A 19,276-nucleotide genomic window follows, 5' to 3' on the forward strand; every position below is an offset into this window, starting at 1 on the left:
GGCAACCACAGGTGCTTGAAATCCAATACTTCTGAATGGCCCAGAAATGGCGGGAGGAAGCAAAGAGGCAGAGGACCCTTTTGGTTGTTCAGTTTCATAATCCCACTCTCTGTTGCTCTGTTCTGCTCTCTCTCTTCACAGCTATCGACTCTTACCTAAAGCAGCTTAACAAAATTATATTAACATGAACAATGTAAATAGGATGCTGCTACGGTCAGAACGAGAACAGAGAAGAGCTTTAACGGGTCAGATGTTGTTATGGTAGATGGATTCCATCACTTAATCCTGGAATTCATCTGATGGATCAAAGTAAGGGTTATCTGACTATACAATCCCTCAGTGAATTACATCTGGGTCCAATAGAAACCAGGACCCAATCCCATAAGGACCACTAAAACCACTAACAGATTGCCACAAAACATCTGAGAAGCTAAAGAAATGATTTATTATAAATTATGATATGTATTAGCTATATATGGTACCACATCACAATATATGCTTTATATTTCATGATTTCTACCAAAATATTGTGCTTGTTGTGACACTGCAACCTTTAAGTAGTGCAACAATCAATCAGTTCAGGACGTTGAATAATATTATATTTACATGAATCTAGGCCGTTACTAAGCTGAGAGTACAGAGCCTGTAAAATGCTGACATTTGTAATTAATGCAATTGCAATCAGTTGTAATGTAAAAGAAAACACAGCAATTTAGTAAATTTAGCAATTTAACTATTCTCAGTTTATACATTTAAACATTTGTGGCATTTATTTTGTAAGTCAAATCAGATTTCTTAAGCGTTACCTTTCCATAAAGGAAACAAATTTGCTGATATCTGCTAAATGAGTGTCAATTTGAGTCAGATCCTGGTCCATCTCATCCAACAGGATGATATGGTTGAAGGTCCAAACAGGACTCTGTTTGAACAGACATTTATGTGACTCCTTTACTCTTCACTCCCTTACGTTTTTTAGAAACTTGGACATGCAGCAGTTGGAAATCTTGTTTAGCTACTCAGATTTTGTTTGGACACTTTGCTTGTTTTCAGCCTCATTTAAAACGGAGGCCAAGAAGACACTTGGCTAGAAGCTTTTGATAAACAAATTGACTAAAGAACTCAATGTGAATCTAGATGTCAGTACAGCATGTCCTGTGATCCTGTTCTGCAGCCAAAAGCATGTTTCTAGAGCAGGGGTCAGCAACCTTTTGAACATGCAGTGCCAGTTTGACATTTTCCCGTTAATGAGTGTGCCTTAAGCAACAATATATTAAACATTAAGCTGAAAACATTTACAGAAGACCTGGGGCCCGTTTCAGAAAGCAGGTTCAACAAACTCTGAGTTAAAACCTTAACTCTATGTTGACCAACTCTGAGCTGTCAAACTCTAAGTTATCGGTTTCAGAACAGGTGATAACACTTAGTTCAATCAACTCAGAGTCAAGGTAACCCTGAGTGAAGCTTGTGCATGAGGATATAAAAAGCCCTCATCAATGGAGCACAGATAACATGATTCACCATGGCAACAAGTGGTAAACAGCCTCGATCCTCCTACTTCTCCCCAGTGGAGTTGGAAATATTAATGACTGCGCATGCAGAAAGTGAGCATATATTTTTAAAAAGAAGCAATACTGTGGCAGCAGCAAAAGTGCGGGATCTTGAGTGGCAGAAAATTGCTGACCGAGTCAATGCGTGAGTATTAATTTGAGAAAAAAAAGAAATGTTTTGTCTTGAATGTTCCACTTATTCAACAATTATATTCCATATGTGTGTCTGTGAGCACAGGTGCAACCCAACAGGCACCAAACGGACTTGGCAGCAGCTAAAGATGAAATATAAAAATGTAGTTCAAACAGGTAAGGTATAATAAAGTACAAGCAATTGTGCTGTTGTTTAGCCTGCCCTCATTAAACAGCATCTAGTGGCTACATTCAACATGTGATGGATATATTTAAGTAATTAGGGAAATCTGCAAAAAAAAGAGAAATCCCAACACTGCCAGTATTTAATATTGTCTCTATGAAAGCAACACCAAAATGCCTTTTATACATACAAGTCTCCAAAGTTGTGTTTTCTGTATATATTTAAATTTGACCTCCATTATAGCCAACAGAAAAAAGGCTGAGGCCTGCAAAACAGGTGGCGGTCCACCACCACCACCACCTCTCACAGAGGCTGAAGAGATGGCCCTCAGTCAGAACAGTGGGCGACCCATTGCTGAGGGCATCTCTGGGGGGAGCTCATCGGACCCACCCACGCCCCAGGACACAGGGGCCTATATAAAAGGTAAGTTATTCAAATAAATGGCATGTACGTCAATCCTTTTTCTAGTGTTCGCTCAGTAATGGCCACCCATTCATCTTAGACACAACTTGGCACACTGATTTTTCTTGTAGCAGTAGGCTACAGTTCTTTGCAATTGGCTGCTTTTGCTTTCAGATATCAATCTATTTTAAGGTGACTCAGAGTTTGAAAAATTGTGTTTAAATTAGGTGGGGCACTTTTCTGGGTAATCATCAACTGTCTAATCTTCATCTTCTATCAGTTACTGATGGTGTAATCTGTCTCGTGGAGCCTTCTGCCATAACAGACCTCCATGCTGTAAGTAAGTACTCTTAATATTCCACAGATTTTTCATAATTGGTAGAATATAACACAAACATTCTGTTTCATTACAGGACGATGGTGAAGACACCTTATCAGCTGCCACAGAGAGGGAAGATGCAGAGAGGCCTGTTGAAGTATACACTTTTTTTTTAAATAACTTTGGCTTCAGTTAATAGTGTTGTTCCACAATACAACTTGCAACTTCTTTCTCTCTAACAGAGCCATGCTGGAAATTACAATGAGGAAGAAGGTCCATCAACCTCCACAGAACAGGTTACCTCAGTAAGATGTTGTTCAGCATTGACCCACAACTTACAATGACGCTAAGTAGACATGGCATTGGGAAATTTAACGTAATTTATGTTCGTATAGCTCCCTGTGAAACAGCTGTATAAGGTATATTTGCAAGCACAAATCAACAAATTTCATCTGGAAATGGACCATATAAGGCTGCAGATAACAAAGACAAAAATGGAAATACAAATGCTGGACCATCAGTTAAAGGTGGGTGACGTGCCCACAGGTGGATGATTTTTAATTGTTTCAACAACAAAGGATTAACAACTGTACAAAATTTGTCCTTCTAGGAAATAAAGAAGACCTCATAAAATGAGATGCATATTGTAACATTTAACATTGGGGAGGTGATGGGTCAGTTAGAAATGATTGACGCATATCATGTCTCTAACAGCTCTTCCATCTCGTGCATCAGCAGGGGGGGGGGTAGGATTAATACCTGGATCACAGGGGGAAAGAGTATACAGGACATTGTTCTCCTCTAATAGTGGCAATGTTGTGGAGAACCACACATGCCACTATAATGCTACAAGCTCTCTCTGGGGTGACTCTGAGCCTACGAAGGCACCGGAACCGGGACTTGAGTATCCCGATGGTCATCTCCACTCTGGCTCATGTCCTGCAGTGAGCCAAGTTGTAGTGTTGCTGTGGGCCAGGGTCAGGGTCAGGGTAAGGGGTCAGCAGATAGCGCTGGCAGGGGTACCCTCTGTCTCCGAGTAGGTAACCATCGAACTCTCCTATGATAATACAAGATACAGTTTATTGTTTCAGTTGCAATAGGAGGAAACAAAATATTGATCATAGGATATAACTATATACTGTATATAAACTCACCATGGGCAAATCTGGCACTCACTGTAGACTCACGAAACATTCGTGAGTCATGCACAGACCCAGGCCACTTCGCTTCCACATTGTTAATCATGTGGGCTCCATCACATATGATCTTCACAGTGGAGAACAGTAATTAGCTGTATAGTGAAGTATATTTAATTTGGAATGTTAAAGGCTACTATTTAGGCCTACCTGTACATTAATGCTGTGGACAGATCTCCTATTCACATAATCTCCTTCATTTATTGAAGGAGCTATGATAGGAATGTGAGTGCCATCTATGCAGCCAATCACACCTGGAAACCCTAAAATATATCAAATTGACTGATTAGTGCTTCAAGTCTCAAAGCTTTATGACATAAATGAATTACTGCGTAGACCGATACCTGCAATTCTGTGAAACTCTTCTTTGAGAAGACTGGTGGGTATGTGACTTGGGAACGCTACAAACGTGCATAGTAGCCGTTTCAGTGCAAGTGTCACATTTCGGACAGCCCGACAGACAGTTGCCTTGGACACATGCTCGGCATCACCGACGTTATACAAAAAATTGCCGTTGGCAAAAAAACGAAGTCCAATACAAATAATTTGCTCGGAACTGAGAGCGTGTCCACGATGTATCATGTGAGCGATGTGAGGGCTGAGAATGTTGTTTATATAAATTATTGATGATGCAGAGAAACGGATTGATTTTGCCCCGATTCGTTCGTCGCAGACAAATTTACGAGTCGTACACGATTTTGAAAGGTCAGCGACGAGACGAGGTCTTGTAATGTGACATGCGTGCGATCTGCGATGTTTTCGTCTGCGACGTTCGAAAACCCCACGACGAAAAGTTTGGCATGTCAGAATTTTTTGGGGAATCGCATGACGTATACATTGTTGACATGAGGGAACCCCGCCCCCAGTTGCGTGAAGGAACCCCACGAACAGCTGGAGCTCACGCGCAGTGTTTACCAACTGACTCCACTGCACCACGCTGAGTACACAGTAACTACTACAAAAATTAATACGATCAATAGCAAGAAGAAGAACGCTCATAAAGAAAACGAGAGAAAATGGAACAACATAATGGAGACAACTTTGGTTGAAATGCGGAAGCAACGTCCCTGTATTTTCGACAAGGCAAGAAATAGCCGACGCCCTTGACCTACCTGGTAAGTTTGGAGCCAACAGCTGTTGACGTGCTAATAGCTATCATAACCTATCATAAACCTCAAACCGCCAGCATAATTCCTAGTGCTAGGCTAGGCACTCGGGATCCATTGTTGACGCTCTGTTGCTAGGCTACGTTGCTGCTGCGGGTACTTAGTTTGTATCGCTCGTCACGCGCAACGCAGCTAGGACGAGTTGCTGCATTGAGCAGATATAAAACTGGAACCTTTATGACAAAAAAGTAAAACACATTTATGTCAGTTCTAAACCTTCTAAATATCTTGCAAACGTGAATGATACAAAGTAGAGAGCATCGCACCCTCGAATCTTGTAGTGTGGCCAGTCTTCCGACGAGACAAGGCCCGATTTCCTGGCTCTGTGATCGTATAGTGTGACATGTTAAATCTCGGAGGAATATCTGAGAATCGTGTAGTCTGAACCAGCCATTGACATGTAGGCCTACATCTTTGCAAAACCATGTGAAGGCGATGCATACAGGCCACTTGCAACAATATTTTAAATATTTTCTTCTCTATTACTCGATAACATAGGTTTAAAAACGATTAATTGGTCCCATTTCAGACCAATACTTTCTGTAACTAATTTAAACATATTTGCACCGGGAGGAAATGCCCAAAACAGATAAATGCAAAAAAAAAATCGGTAGTAATGATTATGCTGCCACATTGTGCTGTGAATTTTTTTAATAATAATAATAAAATTAAAATTAAAAATACGTTTTTTTGTGCCTAGGGTTGCCGACCCCTGTTCTAGAGCATTTGTTCACGTAGGAGGCGAAGCTTATATTCACCTTTCAAGGGTGAATTATTTCAAGAAAGAGCTGATTAGCTGCTGATGTCTTTTTGTTCTCACCAAGATGCTGTGAAGTGGGTGGACGTTTAGTGGAGGACATGGTAGTGATCTAATAGGAGGATTCTAATTTGCTGGATCCTCTTCCCAGTCCACTTTTAATTGAACTACGGCTGTCCTCTGTTTGCCCGACTCTGGGGCTGTCGTGACTGCGGAAGAGGGGGAGGGAGGGAGAGATTGAGGGAACGTGAGAAGGTATGGAAGTGGAACCAGATAGAGGGAGAGGGAGGGAGAGGGAGGGAGGGAGGGATGGATGGAGCAAGAGAGATGGGCGAGAGAAGTGAGGCAAGAGAGGGCTTGATGGAGGGGCAGAACAAAAAAGAGGTGGACAAGAAGAGGGGGATGGATGTAGGACGACAGGGAGCGATGGAGGGAGAGAGAGAGAGAGAGAGAGTGTGCAACCGGAAAATGGAGGGAGAGAGAGACGGAGTGAGGGAGCGATTGAGGGAGGAAAAGAGATGGTGCGAGGGGAAGATGGAGGGAGAGAGGGAGAGGGGAAGCAAGCAAGAGAGTTAGCTGGGTAGCAACCCACGGCAATATGACTCAGAAGAACGTTTCAACCTTTGGGCAGGGATTATTCAGGCTTTGTTTTAGTTTTTCCCATGATGCATTGCTCCCCCCCCTCCCCCCCGGTTGTGACCGTGATCGTAACCCCACCAAGCCCTCATTCATCCTTTTTTTGTTCTGTGACCCCATTTTTAAGTCATCCTCATCAGTCTCTCCTGCCGTTAAAATGACCGTCCCAGTGAACATCAAACCTACCGTGCCACACAAAATAGTTTACATTCTCGTGTATTAAGGTCCAACATTTCAAACTTTTTTGACAGTAAAACCAAACGTAAAATACCATCAAAAATTGAATTTATAAATCGGCAAATATATGCTAATCAGGCAGCCCCACATGTGCCCTAATACATCCCTTACCTGCTTTACCTTGACCTATGACCTTCACTAATACGAACATATCAGTGGTCTGACATCAATAGTCTTTCTTTTAATTTAACCTCAATGACCAAAAGAGACTAAGCACAGGTCAAAGGTGAAAGGTCCCAACGTGACACAACGGTGTAACTGTAGATCTTCTGGTGCGTGTTTCCGCCTCCTTGTTGCTACCCTAATGGAGGCAGTTCTGGCGTCCTATTGGTCCACCTACTGCAGATACTGAGTGACATCACGGAGGTGATGGAGGGAACTGCAGCATGTGGAGTCATGTGGCTCATAAAATACATATTCTGATATTGATATCCAACATAATAGAAAATGTTATATATTCTCCCTTTTGCTTTTATGTTTATATTAGATATAAATATAATTATATCTTAAAGTCAATATAGAATATATCTGTTGTAATTAAAAAACGTAAGGCCGAAATAATGATCGAATAAAGTTAGTCATTGATTTTCATTTAAACACTGAGAAAAAATATGACATTTTAATGTATGTGTATAGATATGGATAATTATAGAAGTAGAGATTGTACTTTGTCATCCAAATATAATATTAATACAGATACCTTGCATATAATATGAATAATGTGCTGTGGTATTATGCAAGTGGTATGCGTCAGAACAGCAGCCGGTAAGTGCGTCTCTGCTGCTACATGACATCCGCCGCATCTCTAATCCAGACCTGATCCTCCACAGGGCTCCTATAAATAGTCCCTCACCCTGGCCGGTGCACCCCATGCAGCCGCACAACACCGCAGTCACGACTCACACTCTGTCCTGCCGGCGCCATGCTAGGACCGACCTGCTGATCTGACGCAGTCACTGCACTATACTACCACCGCTCTGCTCTCTCGCCCCGCATTGACTCAATGTCTCTCCCCCTCGCTCTCTCTCTCTCTCTCTCGCTCGCTCTCCCTATACTGACTCAAGGTCTCTCTCTCTCTCTCTCTCTCTCTCTGCAGCTGTTTCATTACCCCCCCCCCCCCTCTCTCTCTCTCTCTCTCTCTCTCTCTCTCTGCTGCAGTTGGGTGGAGGGTGTGCGTCACAAGCATAGTAGATCATCGCTACCGTATACGGTAATCCTTTGCTCGCTCTCTCCCTCGCTCTGTCTCTCTCTGCTGACGTCACTAAGCCTTACGTCATGCAGTAGTGATGTAGAGTACTATACTGTGATGCCTCTTAACCTAGCAGTTCCCTCCCACCCCCCGCCCCGCACAATTAGTGTGTAACCATTACATGCCGTTTTATGCAAACAATCCACTCACAATCACAGACGCACACTTTTGTCCGGTAACGTGGTAATGTTAGAGGCATATAGTGAGATGGAAACAATTTGATCTTCGCCAGTTTAGGATATGGGTATGAATAATTGCATGCAAAGAAGTATTCTATAAAAAGGGTAAAAAAGCACGATGGCATCCATAGCCACACACACACACACACACACACACACACACACACACACACACACACACACACACACACACACACACACACACACACACACACACACACACACACACACTCGATAGCAGTAGTTGTACTCTGCTTAGAGTACCTTTGCCGTGCTCTGAATCAGTGCATGTTATGCGATGACGTGCAGAGAGCTGCAGTATGTCTCTTGTCTGTGTGCACGAAGCGCATGCACTCATTTCATGCACACGCTCCGCATGCTTTATATAATGTCATGCATCACATAGGCATGCTACGCCCCCGTCAGGCTTTTAATCACATTCATGGTGTACGGCAAAGCGCACAGTCTGCTTCATCCGAGCAAACGGTGCAAGAATAGGCATATCTGTACACGTCGTATTGTTTTGAAATGCATTGCTTGAGGACAGACACGTGCGCATGCAACATACTCCTTTATTATCGGCTGAGTGGTGTTCTTTAAGAAGATGTCAGCAGACTAGAGGTGGTACAGGTGTTATCGTTTATTCACTAGAAATGCTCCTCCATCCACATGTTAAAGGGCCCCCCCGCGATGTGAACATTAGTAGGCATGGCGATGAGCCGAAATCCATCCCTTTATGAAATCACATGGTGGGAGTTTCTGACCAGCTGGAAGGAATTTACTGGTGGATTGTAACAACTGCTAAGCTTGGAGTTGATCTGTCAATATCAGATCTGAGTGGACACTCCCATATAACTATCGCAATGGCTCAACGTGAGACCCGGCTGACGCGACGTACGGAGAAACAAACTAATTTGTCACTACTTTGTACATTTGGGCGCAAACTCATATCAGGACCTGATAAAGTGCAACACATTGAATGTTGACATGCAATGTAACAGTGTTTTCTAAAAAGCCTTCACGACAGTTTACTGTAAGATCTAAATGCCACAAAATAAGTAAAACAACAATTAAACATAATGAATTCACACTCAGTCTGTATAATTTAGCTTTCTGGTCTGACCTATTGCTCACACAAGTGAAATCTATGTGGTAACACCAAAAACACTAAAAAGGAAAAACAAATAGTATTTCATTAATTGATTCTGCGTTGACTTATTCCCTAGTAACAACCAGAGCATTAAGCGATGCACCAGAATAATACAGAGACAGCCTGTGCATCATAGATATTACTCAAGCATCCTAACTCATAATATTACCGTAGTCCTTCATCGAGAGCGCATATTAGCTGTGACAGTTATAGGGCTTGGAAACACCCGAGACTGTGTTGAATTCTGCGACTCGCTCAACTGTGAACGAGAAACTTTGCGCTCAATTTATTCAATTTGTATTTAGTTATTCAGGCGTAGTCGCTCCGATTTGTTGCATCTGGAAAGCGACAGTGTTTTTTCAACAAGCCAAACCCTGCAGATTTCTAACGGGTGTTTTGGAGTTAGGGATTAAAATCACAGCGATCAAACAGACTTACTTCCTGCAGTGTTGCATGTTCATAATCTGTGTCTCCTTCTGATCAAGGATATATTTCTAGCGGTGTAGACATATGTAGAAGTTATTCATAGATATCTATCGTTATTTATAGACCTAATGTTTATTGTTATTTATATGCAGGGTGAAGGGAGACTTTAAAGATGACATGAAATGGAAAACAACTTGCCCTTGATCATCTACTCATACTCCATCACCAACAAAGTTAGCTAAAGTAGTCGACTGGAATGGAACATTTCAACCAATCGCAACACTGATGGGGCCAGCTCTAGAGTGAGACTAAGCCCTAGGTTCTCCCACACCTGCCAATTTAAACCTGAATGATCTCATCCCTCCAACATTTCTAGTCCCCCTATATAGGCCTACATAATCTAGTCTTTAGGTGGTTTGAGTCTCAGGTGAAGGCTCTTTGGGCTAAAGTGTATTTCCATGCAACTACTTACAAAGAGCAAGATTGTCTCAATTCCATTTCATGTTGCCTTTGAAGCGTGATAGAGATTCTATTCCAGAGCCCATCAAGTACTTTGTCTCCAACCAGGGCTGGGAAATGTAAAGTTGAACAGGATCAAGACGTGGAGTGGAATTGATGGCTTTCTGCAGTCCGGCTAATGAGTTCTGAGGACGTTGCCACAAAGTTAAGTTAGCAGAACACGTGATGAAAGGATAGATGTGTCTAACTTCATATTGAGATGAGAGAGGGAGATGGATGAGGGGGGGATGGTCTTGTTAGCAGGTGTTTAGCAGGGTGGATCGCAGGCTGGAGGAATAGGTCAGGAATCTCTCCCTCTCTCTCTAGCTCAGAATGCACGTCTTGGATTGTGAACCCTCGGCAGCACCGGCTTTGGACAGAAAGAGAGAGAGAGAGGGAGAGATGAAACCATTAGAAGAAAGAGAGAGGGACATGATAAGAGAGAAGGGCCCAATCCCATTTCTCCCCCTTCCCCTTACCCCTTCCCCCTTCCCCTTACCCCTTCAAAACAAGGGGGAGGGGTAAGGGTAAGGGGTAGAAATGGGATTGGGCCAAGGAATCATGATGAGAAAGAGAGAAAGGAACCTCAACAGAATGAATACAAACACACTATGAGAATGAAAAGAACAGGATAAGGAAGGAACGTTGTGAAGAAAGAAAGACAAATGATAAGCAAGAAACATGATAAAAGAAACATTTGAAGAAAGATAATAATATGTATGACAATAAAGGAGGAAAGAAAGGAAGTAAACCTGATAAAGAAAGTAAGACACTGATACATTAGGTACCACTGCACAGTTGCATATTTCTATCTGAACGTCTTTATGATGGAGTGTACTGTATATCGTCGAGGAAACTCTTTTTCACAATAATATTAGGTTAAAGGTAAACATTTCTGGTTTGATGGTGTTGATGAAGTATGAGTACTTGACCAAAAGGTTAATGAAACATTAACTTAATTGTGCTGAATGCCTACATAGTCAGGCGTAAAGATGACCCACCTTGTTTGGCGGCAGAACCTTTCTGGGCCGCCTCCTCCTTGGCCTTGTTGGCCTCCTCTATGACGGCCAGCTTGGCCTCGTGCACCTCCTTCAGGGCGTTCCACTCCTTCCTGTTGTTCAGCAGGCGCTCCAGCATGGGAGTGATCTCAACGTGGAAGCGGCTGAACTCCTGAAACATAAGATGGGATATTGCTTGTTTTGTCCTAAAGGATTCCAAATTACAGAAGGCCAAAAGTAACAGCTACAGTAAGAAGGAAATCCAAAGATACAATGTCCGAACAACGGGTTCAAACATCTTGCCCAAGGTTAATGGTAAGATCACAGAGATGTTTGAGCGTGTCAAATTTCTTTTTTTTTTATACAGAACCAATCAGAAGTACAAGCAATGTATAATGTTTGAATAAAATGTTCAGTGATTATGTCCATGATATTTCACGTAATTTCCCTGTTGTTGCACAGTGGGCTGTTGCATTAACAGTACATTATTAACATTAACATGACATTATTACTGTATCACACACGAAAGAGAGCTGTAGATGATCTGTGGAACGTCGTTGTGGTGTCTGAAGTCGCTCCCCCAGTGCATTGTGATGAGGTTGAAAGTCATTGTCCAGTCCACGATGCGTCCTCCTCTCGGAGCTCATCGATTCTGCTACACTATTCTCTACACTATGGCAAAGAAAATTGCACTGGCTACCACAGACTGCCACATCCATCCCCTGGATGGAGACAGGTGTAAGGGGTATTCCCTCCTTCTGAAGTCCGCCAGCAAGCCCTTGGTCTTGACGGTAATCGTCTGAAGGTGGTTCAGTCAACATCACTCTACAAAGGAGTCCACAACGCCTCTGTACTCATCCTTTCCCTTTCTGTTGCAGCCCACAATTGCAGAGTAGTCTTGAGAATTTGCAGGAAGCCGAACATGGAGTTGTCAGTATAATCCGAGTTGAACAGGGTAAACGGATAAGGTGTCAGGACCCTATGTTGCCACCAAAGGGCCAGACACGCAGCCCGAACATACTGTGGCTGACCATTGAGGTAGTGCATAATCCATGACATCAGGGGAGATTCTGCTGGAGTCACTGTTAGCTTGCTTGCTAGCAGGACAGGCTAGATGTTGTTGAACACGCTTTAGAAATCAAATAACTTGACTCTCACAGTGCTCCCCGGCCTGTCTATGTGAAGCAGGAAGATGATGGCATCATGCACTTGGGCTGCTAGGCAAACGGAGGTCAAGTGATGGTTTAACCAGGGGTACTAAGTGTACCAGAACCAAGTACCTCAAGGGACTTCATCACGTTGGGTTAGTCTTTTCGTCTTTGATGGCACTAGAGCAGCACACCTTCTATAGTAAAGGAACAAAGTACACAGCACAGCGACCCTCTAAGTACTCAGGCTCAGGTGGTAGATGTGCTTGAGTACTCTGCACCAATTCACATGCTCCACATTTATTGTAGAGGCTCTCCTGGGAATGTCTCCTCCGTTGCCACATTTAGCTTGGCAGCTTCCTTGATGGTAAGTGTGGCTGGAGTGGTACTGTATTTCAAGTTCTGATGATATCCTTATGGTCTCATCTCAGGCTGGCTCTCAAATGCAGATGTTTCAGTCTGAACACCAATGAGTGCATGTGAACATTTAGTTCTAGGATGGGACCATTGATTCCTTGTACCACCAGTGTGGAACATTTACAACTCCATTTGGGGTGATTGATCTACCCACTGGTCTGAGAAACACATTAAATACTAAATACTATTCTACAGCAGTTTGAGGCGCTTCCATTCGACCGGTCCTAGCACTGGCCCCTGTGTTGGAGGTGTGTATGGTTGTAAGCGGGAAGGGTTGAGAGCAGAGCAGGGGAGTTGGGTTATTGTTGTCGATGTGGTTTTTGTCAGAGACTCACCTTGTAGACGAATGCACAGACAAAGTCGATGAAACCACACTGCATTTTAGGAAGATCTGCAGACTTGGTCCTGTCCATCATGGGCTAGAAAGGGAGAGATAGGAAGATAGGGAACGAAGGAGAAGGGAGAGAAAGGAAGGAGAGATGAGAAGAGAGGAAAGGAAAGAAAAAGGAGTTAAAGAGTGAAACCAGGAACTAAAAGTGATTATATAACAAGACATTATAAATTGTGTTTTATGAACAAAACCGTGACCAGCAGAGCCTCAGATGGTATAAACCATTGCATGTCACATCATGTGTCCATATACTTTTTTTACCAATCAGAAGTCTCTGTCAATTAGTTAAATTCCCATTTATTCTTGAATTAATGCTGATAACATTCACCCGTCCACCCCACTGCTTCAGAGAGGCTGTCGGCTAGGCCTTGACCTATGACCTGTGACCTCTGAAGTCACTGGAATAGCCAATTAGATGCCGGTGGAAGACATCAACGGATAAACCAACCTTCAATTAGTGTTGCACTGCTCGTGTCAATTAAATATCAACTCACACACACACACACACACACACACACACACACACACACACACACACACACACACACACACACACACACACACACACACACACACACACACACACACACACAGCCTCACCCCCCCCTAATACACACACACACACACACACACACACACACACACACACACACACACACACACACACACACACACACACACACACACACACACACACACACAGCCTCCCCCCCCTAATACACACACACACACACACACCCTTGCATGCACGTCTCTCCCTCTTTCTTTAACTTTCTCGCTCTCTCACACACACAAACATGCCCTTACACACACACCCATGAGTCACACACTCATGGGTGACTCATGCCAGCCTTTAAGGGAATGCATTCTGAACTTTGCGAATTTGGACAACTCACATTGGACGCAGTTGCAGGATAATTGCTCCCAATTCTAAACGACAGTAGTGCAAAGCAAACTCTTTTCACCGTTTCCCCCCCTTTACGTCATTCATTACTTTGACCATATACTGGTCCCTTTCATCGCGGACATGAATCTAAATAGACTCTGAGGCCCGGGGGGGCCAAGCGAGGGAGGAAGAGAGAGAGAGGAAGGGCTAGAGTGAGTGAGGAGAAACTTAGAACCGGTAAGAGACAGAGAGAGAAAGAGAGTGAGTGTGTGTGCAGGGACATTGTGGCTCTGCCCCTGGCCCACTGTGCTTGTTCTTTCTGAACCAGTGCACACCATCACGCACTTCCAGCATAACACACACATTTCTCTCTTTAGTCTCTCTGCCTCCGCCTCCTCTTCCTCCGCCTCCTCCTCCTCCTCTTTCACCTCTTCATCCCCCCACCCCCTCTGGATCCTTCTCCTATTGTGTCTTGGTCGTTGATGATTCCCCCTCTCAATGATTTCTATTAAGCCATCTCCCAATCTCTCTTTCTCCTTTTGCACCACGTTTTGTTGATTTCCTTCAAGGCCTGTAAGAATCCACCCCCCCCCCCCCCCCCCCACACACACACACACACACACATAAACACAATCACACAGGCACACAGTGGGACTCAGGCGTTGAGTTTGCTCGTTCGGTGCAGTACTTCAGATTCATCGAAACATTTGTGTAGATGAAATCAATCGTTTTATATCGATCTTGCTATGCCTCTTTGGCTCTGTCCCCCATACTGAAGCTTATCTTATCTCTTTCCATTCCTCTCTATCTCTCTATCCATCTGTCTATGCACCTTTTATTCTACCCCTCTCTCCTTCTCTTACACCTCTCTGTTTCTGGTGAGGATTTTACACCTCGATCTCTCTCTGGGCACCCTTCTCCAGCGCTCTATCGCCTTATCCATCATTCTACACCACATCCTTATTTCCCTATCTCTCCTATCACTCTACCTATCTCTATTCACTCATCCCTCTGTCAATCAATCTTCACCTCTCTATTGCTCTGGAGAAGCTGTTCTCTAAACCTATCCCTCTCTATCACTCTTTATTAGAATCTCTCTCTCTCTCTCTCTCTCTCTCTCTCTCTCTCTCTCTCTCTCTCTCTCTCTCTCTCTCTCTCTCTCTCTCTCTCTCTCTCTCTCTCTCTCTCTCTCTCTCTCTCTCTCTCTCTCTCTCTCTCTCTCTCTCTCTCTCTCTCTCTCTCTCTCTCTCTCTCTCTCTCTCCAGAAGGTGTGGTTGTGTGTGGTTGTGTTTGTGCGTGTGTCTGTGCCTTACAATAGGATTCTGTTCCAGAACAGTTCTCTCCAGATCTCCCTGCTCCCAGAACTCTGCAGCCACGGACAGCGCCACCTGTAGTGGGAGAGCGGTTGAAAAAACAGACTTGTTAAATTGCATTTTGGACAGTGATGTCTTGGGGAATGTACACTTGCTTGCCCTCCGATCAACAATATTGCGTGCATTTTGGGATTTTATTTTTATTTTCATTGTCTCGTAATTATGTGCAATTGCACCAATTAATATTTTCCAAAATAATTCCAAAATACGTTATGTTGCATAAATATTCAGAACTATCACAACACCATTTCCCAGGTACAGGTTAAGAAAGACAAGATACGAGTGAAGATTAAGAAATCAAAGTACAACAACATCTCCGCTCTCTGTGTAGTATGTCGCTATCTCTAGCATCACAGATTAGTAGTCCGGCCGCGTGTGTAAGACTTTACATTTGTAGTCCTTGAATGTCATACTCTGATACGAACAACCTGATAGGAGTTTGGGTGAAGAATACAGATACATAAATAATGCATCTCAAGGCCTGTAAGAATCTATCCCCAGCCCCCCCCCTCCACACACACACGTGCGCACACACACACACACACACACACACACACACACACACACACACACACACACACACACACACACACACACACACACACACACACACAGGCACACAGTGGGACTCAGGCGTTGAGTTTGCTCGTTCGGTGCAGTACTTCAGATTCATTCATAAATTCTATTCATAAAATCTCCATAAGACAGTAAAAGCCATCTTCCCAGCGGGGGGGGGGTCTCCTTTTTGGTCAGCCAGGTTGAATTTGACACTTGGATCCTTTGGGGTGGGAGGACTGCGTTGACGGATTATGAGGATGAGGAGGAGGAGGAGGAAGGGGCCGACCACCTGAGTCATCCGCTGGCACGATGATTCACCGCTTCCTGTGGCCTCCTCCTACTCCTACAGTCTGTCTCCCAATGACACCCGCACTGGAGACGATTAAAATATGGCTGATGCCGTGATGCGAGTGACGTGTGTGTGGCGACGCGTAAATCCTCTGGTTCCAGTCGGAATGTGGGCACATCTTGTACTTTGATGCACAGTGTTCTGCGTATGGGGGCGGGACATTGGATTGGCATCACAGTTTTTCAGGATCTTCTCTCTGGGTAAATAAATGGAAATGTTCAAAAGTGGCTGCCGGAGTTCTTTGGGCTGAAAAGTTGCCTATAAAGTCACAGTTAACTTTAAGAAGAACTATCTCAGCAGGATGGTTATCCTGACAGCATGTAGTCACCAGCCTGAGTCATAGTTGCTCTTCTAAGATGATATGCATTGCCAGTAAAATGCTGTCATTACAGTTACATAGGCCTAAGTACTGTCTATTTACAGTATTTTAAACAATTTGTATTGCATTTTTATTGAAAGGGTAACATCGTCCTAAACATACACTCTGTACATTTATGCTAGTCCTTTTTTTTTTTTTGTGTTATTTGTATTTTAGTCTGGTTATTTGTATTCTATAACACTATGCTGCTGCTCCGCCAAATACATATTCCGTCCCTCATCGACTAAACGAAAAATATCCATTTCACTGGCAGTTCCACCTTAATACCACATACACACAACCTCTACATGGCCGTGAGAGTTTGTGTGTGTGTGTGTGTGTGTGTGTGTGTGTGTGTGTGTGTGTGTGTGTGTGTGTGGCTGTTAGTGATATGCACGTATATACACACTCGGGCCACCTCTCTGGGTAAACAGGAGCATAAAGGAATGACATAAATATGAATTATAGCGGGGGCTGGCTAAACAGTCCAACACGGTGGCCCTATTCCAGCGGGCCACCATGGAGAGGAGAGGGAGGGAATGGAAAGGGATTTGTGGCTGCTGGGAGGTAATGGGGAGACGACGATGGGATGGAGACGGAGGCGTGAGGAGGAGATGGCGGTAGGGTGAGGTAATGTGGAGGAGGTGATCACGAGTCGATGGCGTTCCTGGTTGGTGAGGAGGTGATGGGAGGACATTGCTGGGGATAGGAAGTCCGTGGGAAGACAGGGTATTGGTAGCCGATGCGGGGAGGCGTGCTGGGAGGAAGCGGAGGTGACCATGGCGATGGGAGGGGATGCTGGAGGGGGATTGGGCGTGGAGGAGGAGATGTAAGGGGTGGCGCGGTGGGAGGAGGTGTTAGGAGGCGATGTGGGGAGGAGGTTTAAGGGTTTAGAGGAGATGGTGGGAGCGGGTGCCCTCTTGGGAGGCGATGGGGCGGAGATGATGGTAGGTTGTTTAGAGGAATTGGTCGTGAAAAAGAGGAGGAGGGCGTGAGGGGCTTGTAGCTGTGATGGACAGGCTGTGCAGAAGCAGTCAAGAGAATGACTAGTGCCTCTAAAGTGTCATTCTCTCCATTTTGCGTGTGTGTGTGTGTGTGTGTGTGTGTGTGTTTGAAATAGGAAAATCACAGTGGGTTGTTGGAAGATGTTGGGATGCATACATGGAGCCAATAAACACAACCCCCACACACACACAGAACACAAACAAATACACAAATGCGTGTTTGTGTGTTTTGTGTGCATGTGTGCGTGTTTGTGTGTGATCCCACACGGTAATCTCCCATGTGTTTTGTGTGTCTTTTATTACCTTTATACAAACATCTTTATGCATACACATAAACAGAATTTGGTAAAGTTAGCGCTCGCACAGGAGACGGTCAAGCAAACCAAACAATGTATCATGTAAGGCTGTTGACCGGGGTTCTATTGGACAGATAATTAGAGGGAAACTCATTGCATTTCCTTGTTGCGGACAATAATAACTGAGCAAAAGCAACTATGTGTGGTCTGAGTTATTTTCATTTTGCTTCGGTGTTACAAATTCCAGAAATAGTTTTTCTAAGTGACCACAAGCAATTGCTTTATATTAGTTGTCCCACCATGCGTTTATTATGTTTATTATGTCCAGTTTGGGGAAAATGTGTACATTCAACCCACAATCCATAACTTTTTGGTTAGCATCCTATAGTTGGGTTCTAGCCCTGTTTTCAGGCAGAACAGAGTTTGTTTGTTTGGTCTGCTCCAGAGTTCGAAGGAGCATTCACACCTCCCCAAACAAACATAGCTATTGAGGGAAGCACTCCAGGGTACGAATGAAATGGAAAAAACGGCTCAGGTGTGAAAGCACACTAAGACACACAAGCACACACACATATATGCACACGCACTCACTCAGACACAAACAGACAGACGCACACGACAGACACCGTATTCACCCCCCCCCACCCCTCATCACGGTGTACCTTGCTCTGGATCTCCCAGGGTTTAGCGATGGCAGACAAGTCACACGCTGTCATCATCATCGCCCTGGGGAGATGAAGCAGAACAGTGGGTCTGAGGACCTTTTGTAGGTTTTTGTAGATTGTACAATGTGTGCGTGCATGTCTGTTTGTGTGTGTGCGTTGGTCTGCATGTGTGTCTGTGTGCATGATCTCACATGACAATCTCCTTGCGTGTGGTCTCCAGCATCATGTACTTGGTCCAGTCGTTCCAGCTCTCGTAGGTCTTGGACTGATCCACGATCTTCTGGAACATAGTCCTCTTCCTGCACAGCAAACACACAAACACACTTCCTCATAGCACGTACTGTAACACAAACGCCATTCCGCGTAGTATTTCCTGTAGCACAAAACCCTTACTCATACTTCCTGTAACAAAAACACACTTCTTGGAAGCACTTCCTGCCACACAAACACACTTCCTGGTACAAGCCTACTTCTTGTAGCACAAACCATTTCCTAGTAGTGCTCCCTGTAGCAAAACACTCTTCTTGACATTTATGTTTCTGGCTCATTCTCAGTTCCCTATCAGTTTGCTAATTGTTGACCCGTTGTTTCTATGGCATGATACTTCATCTGATGGGTAAACAGTAGGTTTTTCTAACAGCAGCAGGTTAAGGGATGGATAGTAAAGAGCTGGAAGATGGAGCGATGGTGATGGATGTATTATAGCGATAGATGGATTGAGAGAGAAAGGGACATACGGGATTTGCCTGAAGGAT

The 19,276-nt window shown here is 44.1% G+C and overlaps 2 protein-coding genes and 1 long non-coding RNA gene across 5 annotated transcripts in view; 1 reads left to right on the forward strand and 2 right to left on the reverse strand.

The window, feature by feature from the left end:
* Nucleotides 1–1,309: 1,309 nt before the first annotated feature.
* On the forward strand, nucleotides 1,310–3,298 carry LOC115552904 (uncharacterized). Of its 3 annotated transcripts, XM_030369283.1 has the most exons (8): nucleotides 1,310–1,692; nucleotides 1,786–1,856; nucleotides 2,107–2,286; nucleotides 2,546–2,601; nucleotides 2,679–2,741; nucleotides 2,827–2,889; nucleotides 2,980–3,111; nucleotides 3,195–3,295. In XM_030369283.1, exons 1-8 carry the CDS (start codon nucleotides 1,520–1,522, stop codon nucleotides 3,213–3,215), a joined length of 759 nt encoding a protein of 252 aa, XP_030225143.1. In that variant the 5' UTR covers nucleotides 1,310–1,519; the 3' UTR covers nucleotides 3,216–3,295. The 3 variants fall into 3 exon arrangements, with proteins under 3 accessions (XP_030225143.1, XP_030225144.1, XP_030225142.1); XM_030369284.1 differs by having other exon boundaries at nucleotides 2,827–2,880; nucleotides 2,980–3,298; XM_030369282.1 differs by having other exon boundaries at nucleotides 2,980–3,297.
* LOC115552905 (uncharacterized) lies at nucleotides 3,106–5,296 on the reverse strand. The gene is made up of 2 exons (XR_003978402.1): nucleotides 3,739–5,296; nucleotides 3,106–3,641 (listed from the first exon to the last, which is right to left on the reverse strand). It is a non-coding gene; the product is annotated as an uncharacterized LOC115552905 (long non-coding RNA).
* Nucleotides 5,297–8,556: 3,260 nt separating this feature from the next.
* pde6a (phosphodiesterase 6A, cGMP-specific, rod, alpha) overlaps nucleotides 8,557–19,276 on the reverse strand; it is a 35,255-nt gene continuing 24,535 nt past the window's right edge. Inside the window, exons 19-24 of the mRNA XM_030368994.1 lie at nucleotides 18,713–18,820; nucleotides 18,519–18,582; nucleotides 15,232–15,306; nucleotides 12,977–13,060; nucleotides 11,080–11,248; nucleotides 8,557–10,448 (exon numbers count right to left, since the gene is read on the reverse strand). Of these exons, the coding sequence (XP_030224854.1) occupies nucleotides 10,402–10,448; nucleotides 11,080–11,248; nucleotides 12,977–13,060; nucleotides 15,232–15,306; nucleotides 18,519–18,582; nucleotides 18,713–18,820 (547 nt within the window). The 3' untranslated portion in view covers nucleotides 8,557–10,401. The remainder of the gene's footprint in view (nucleotides 10,449–11,079; nucleotides 11,249–12,976; nucleotides 13,061–15,231; nucleotides 15,307–18,518; nucleotides 18,583–18,712; nucleotides 18,821–19,276) is intronic.

Source organism: Gadus morhua, chromosome 10 (assembly GCF_902167405.1).
Source record: "Gadus morhua chromosome 10, gadMor3.0, whole genome shotgun sequence".
NCBI classification, from domain to species: domain Eukaryota; kingdom Metazoa; phylum Chordata; class Actinopteri; order Gadiformes; family Gadidae; genus Gadus; species Gadus morhua.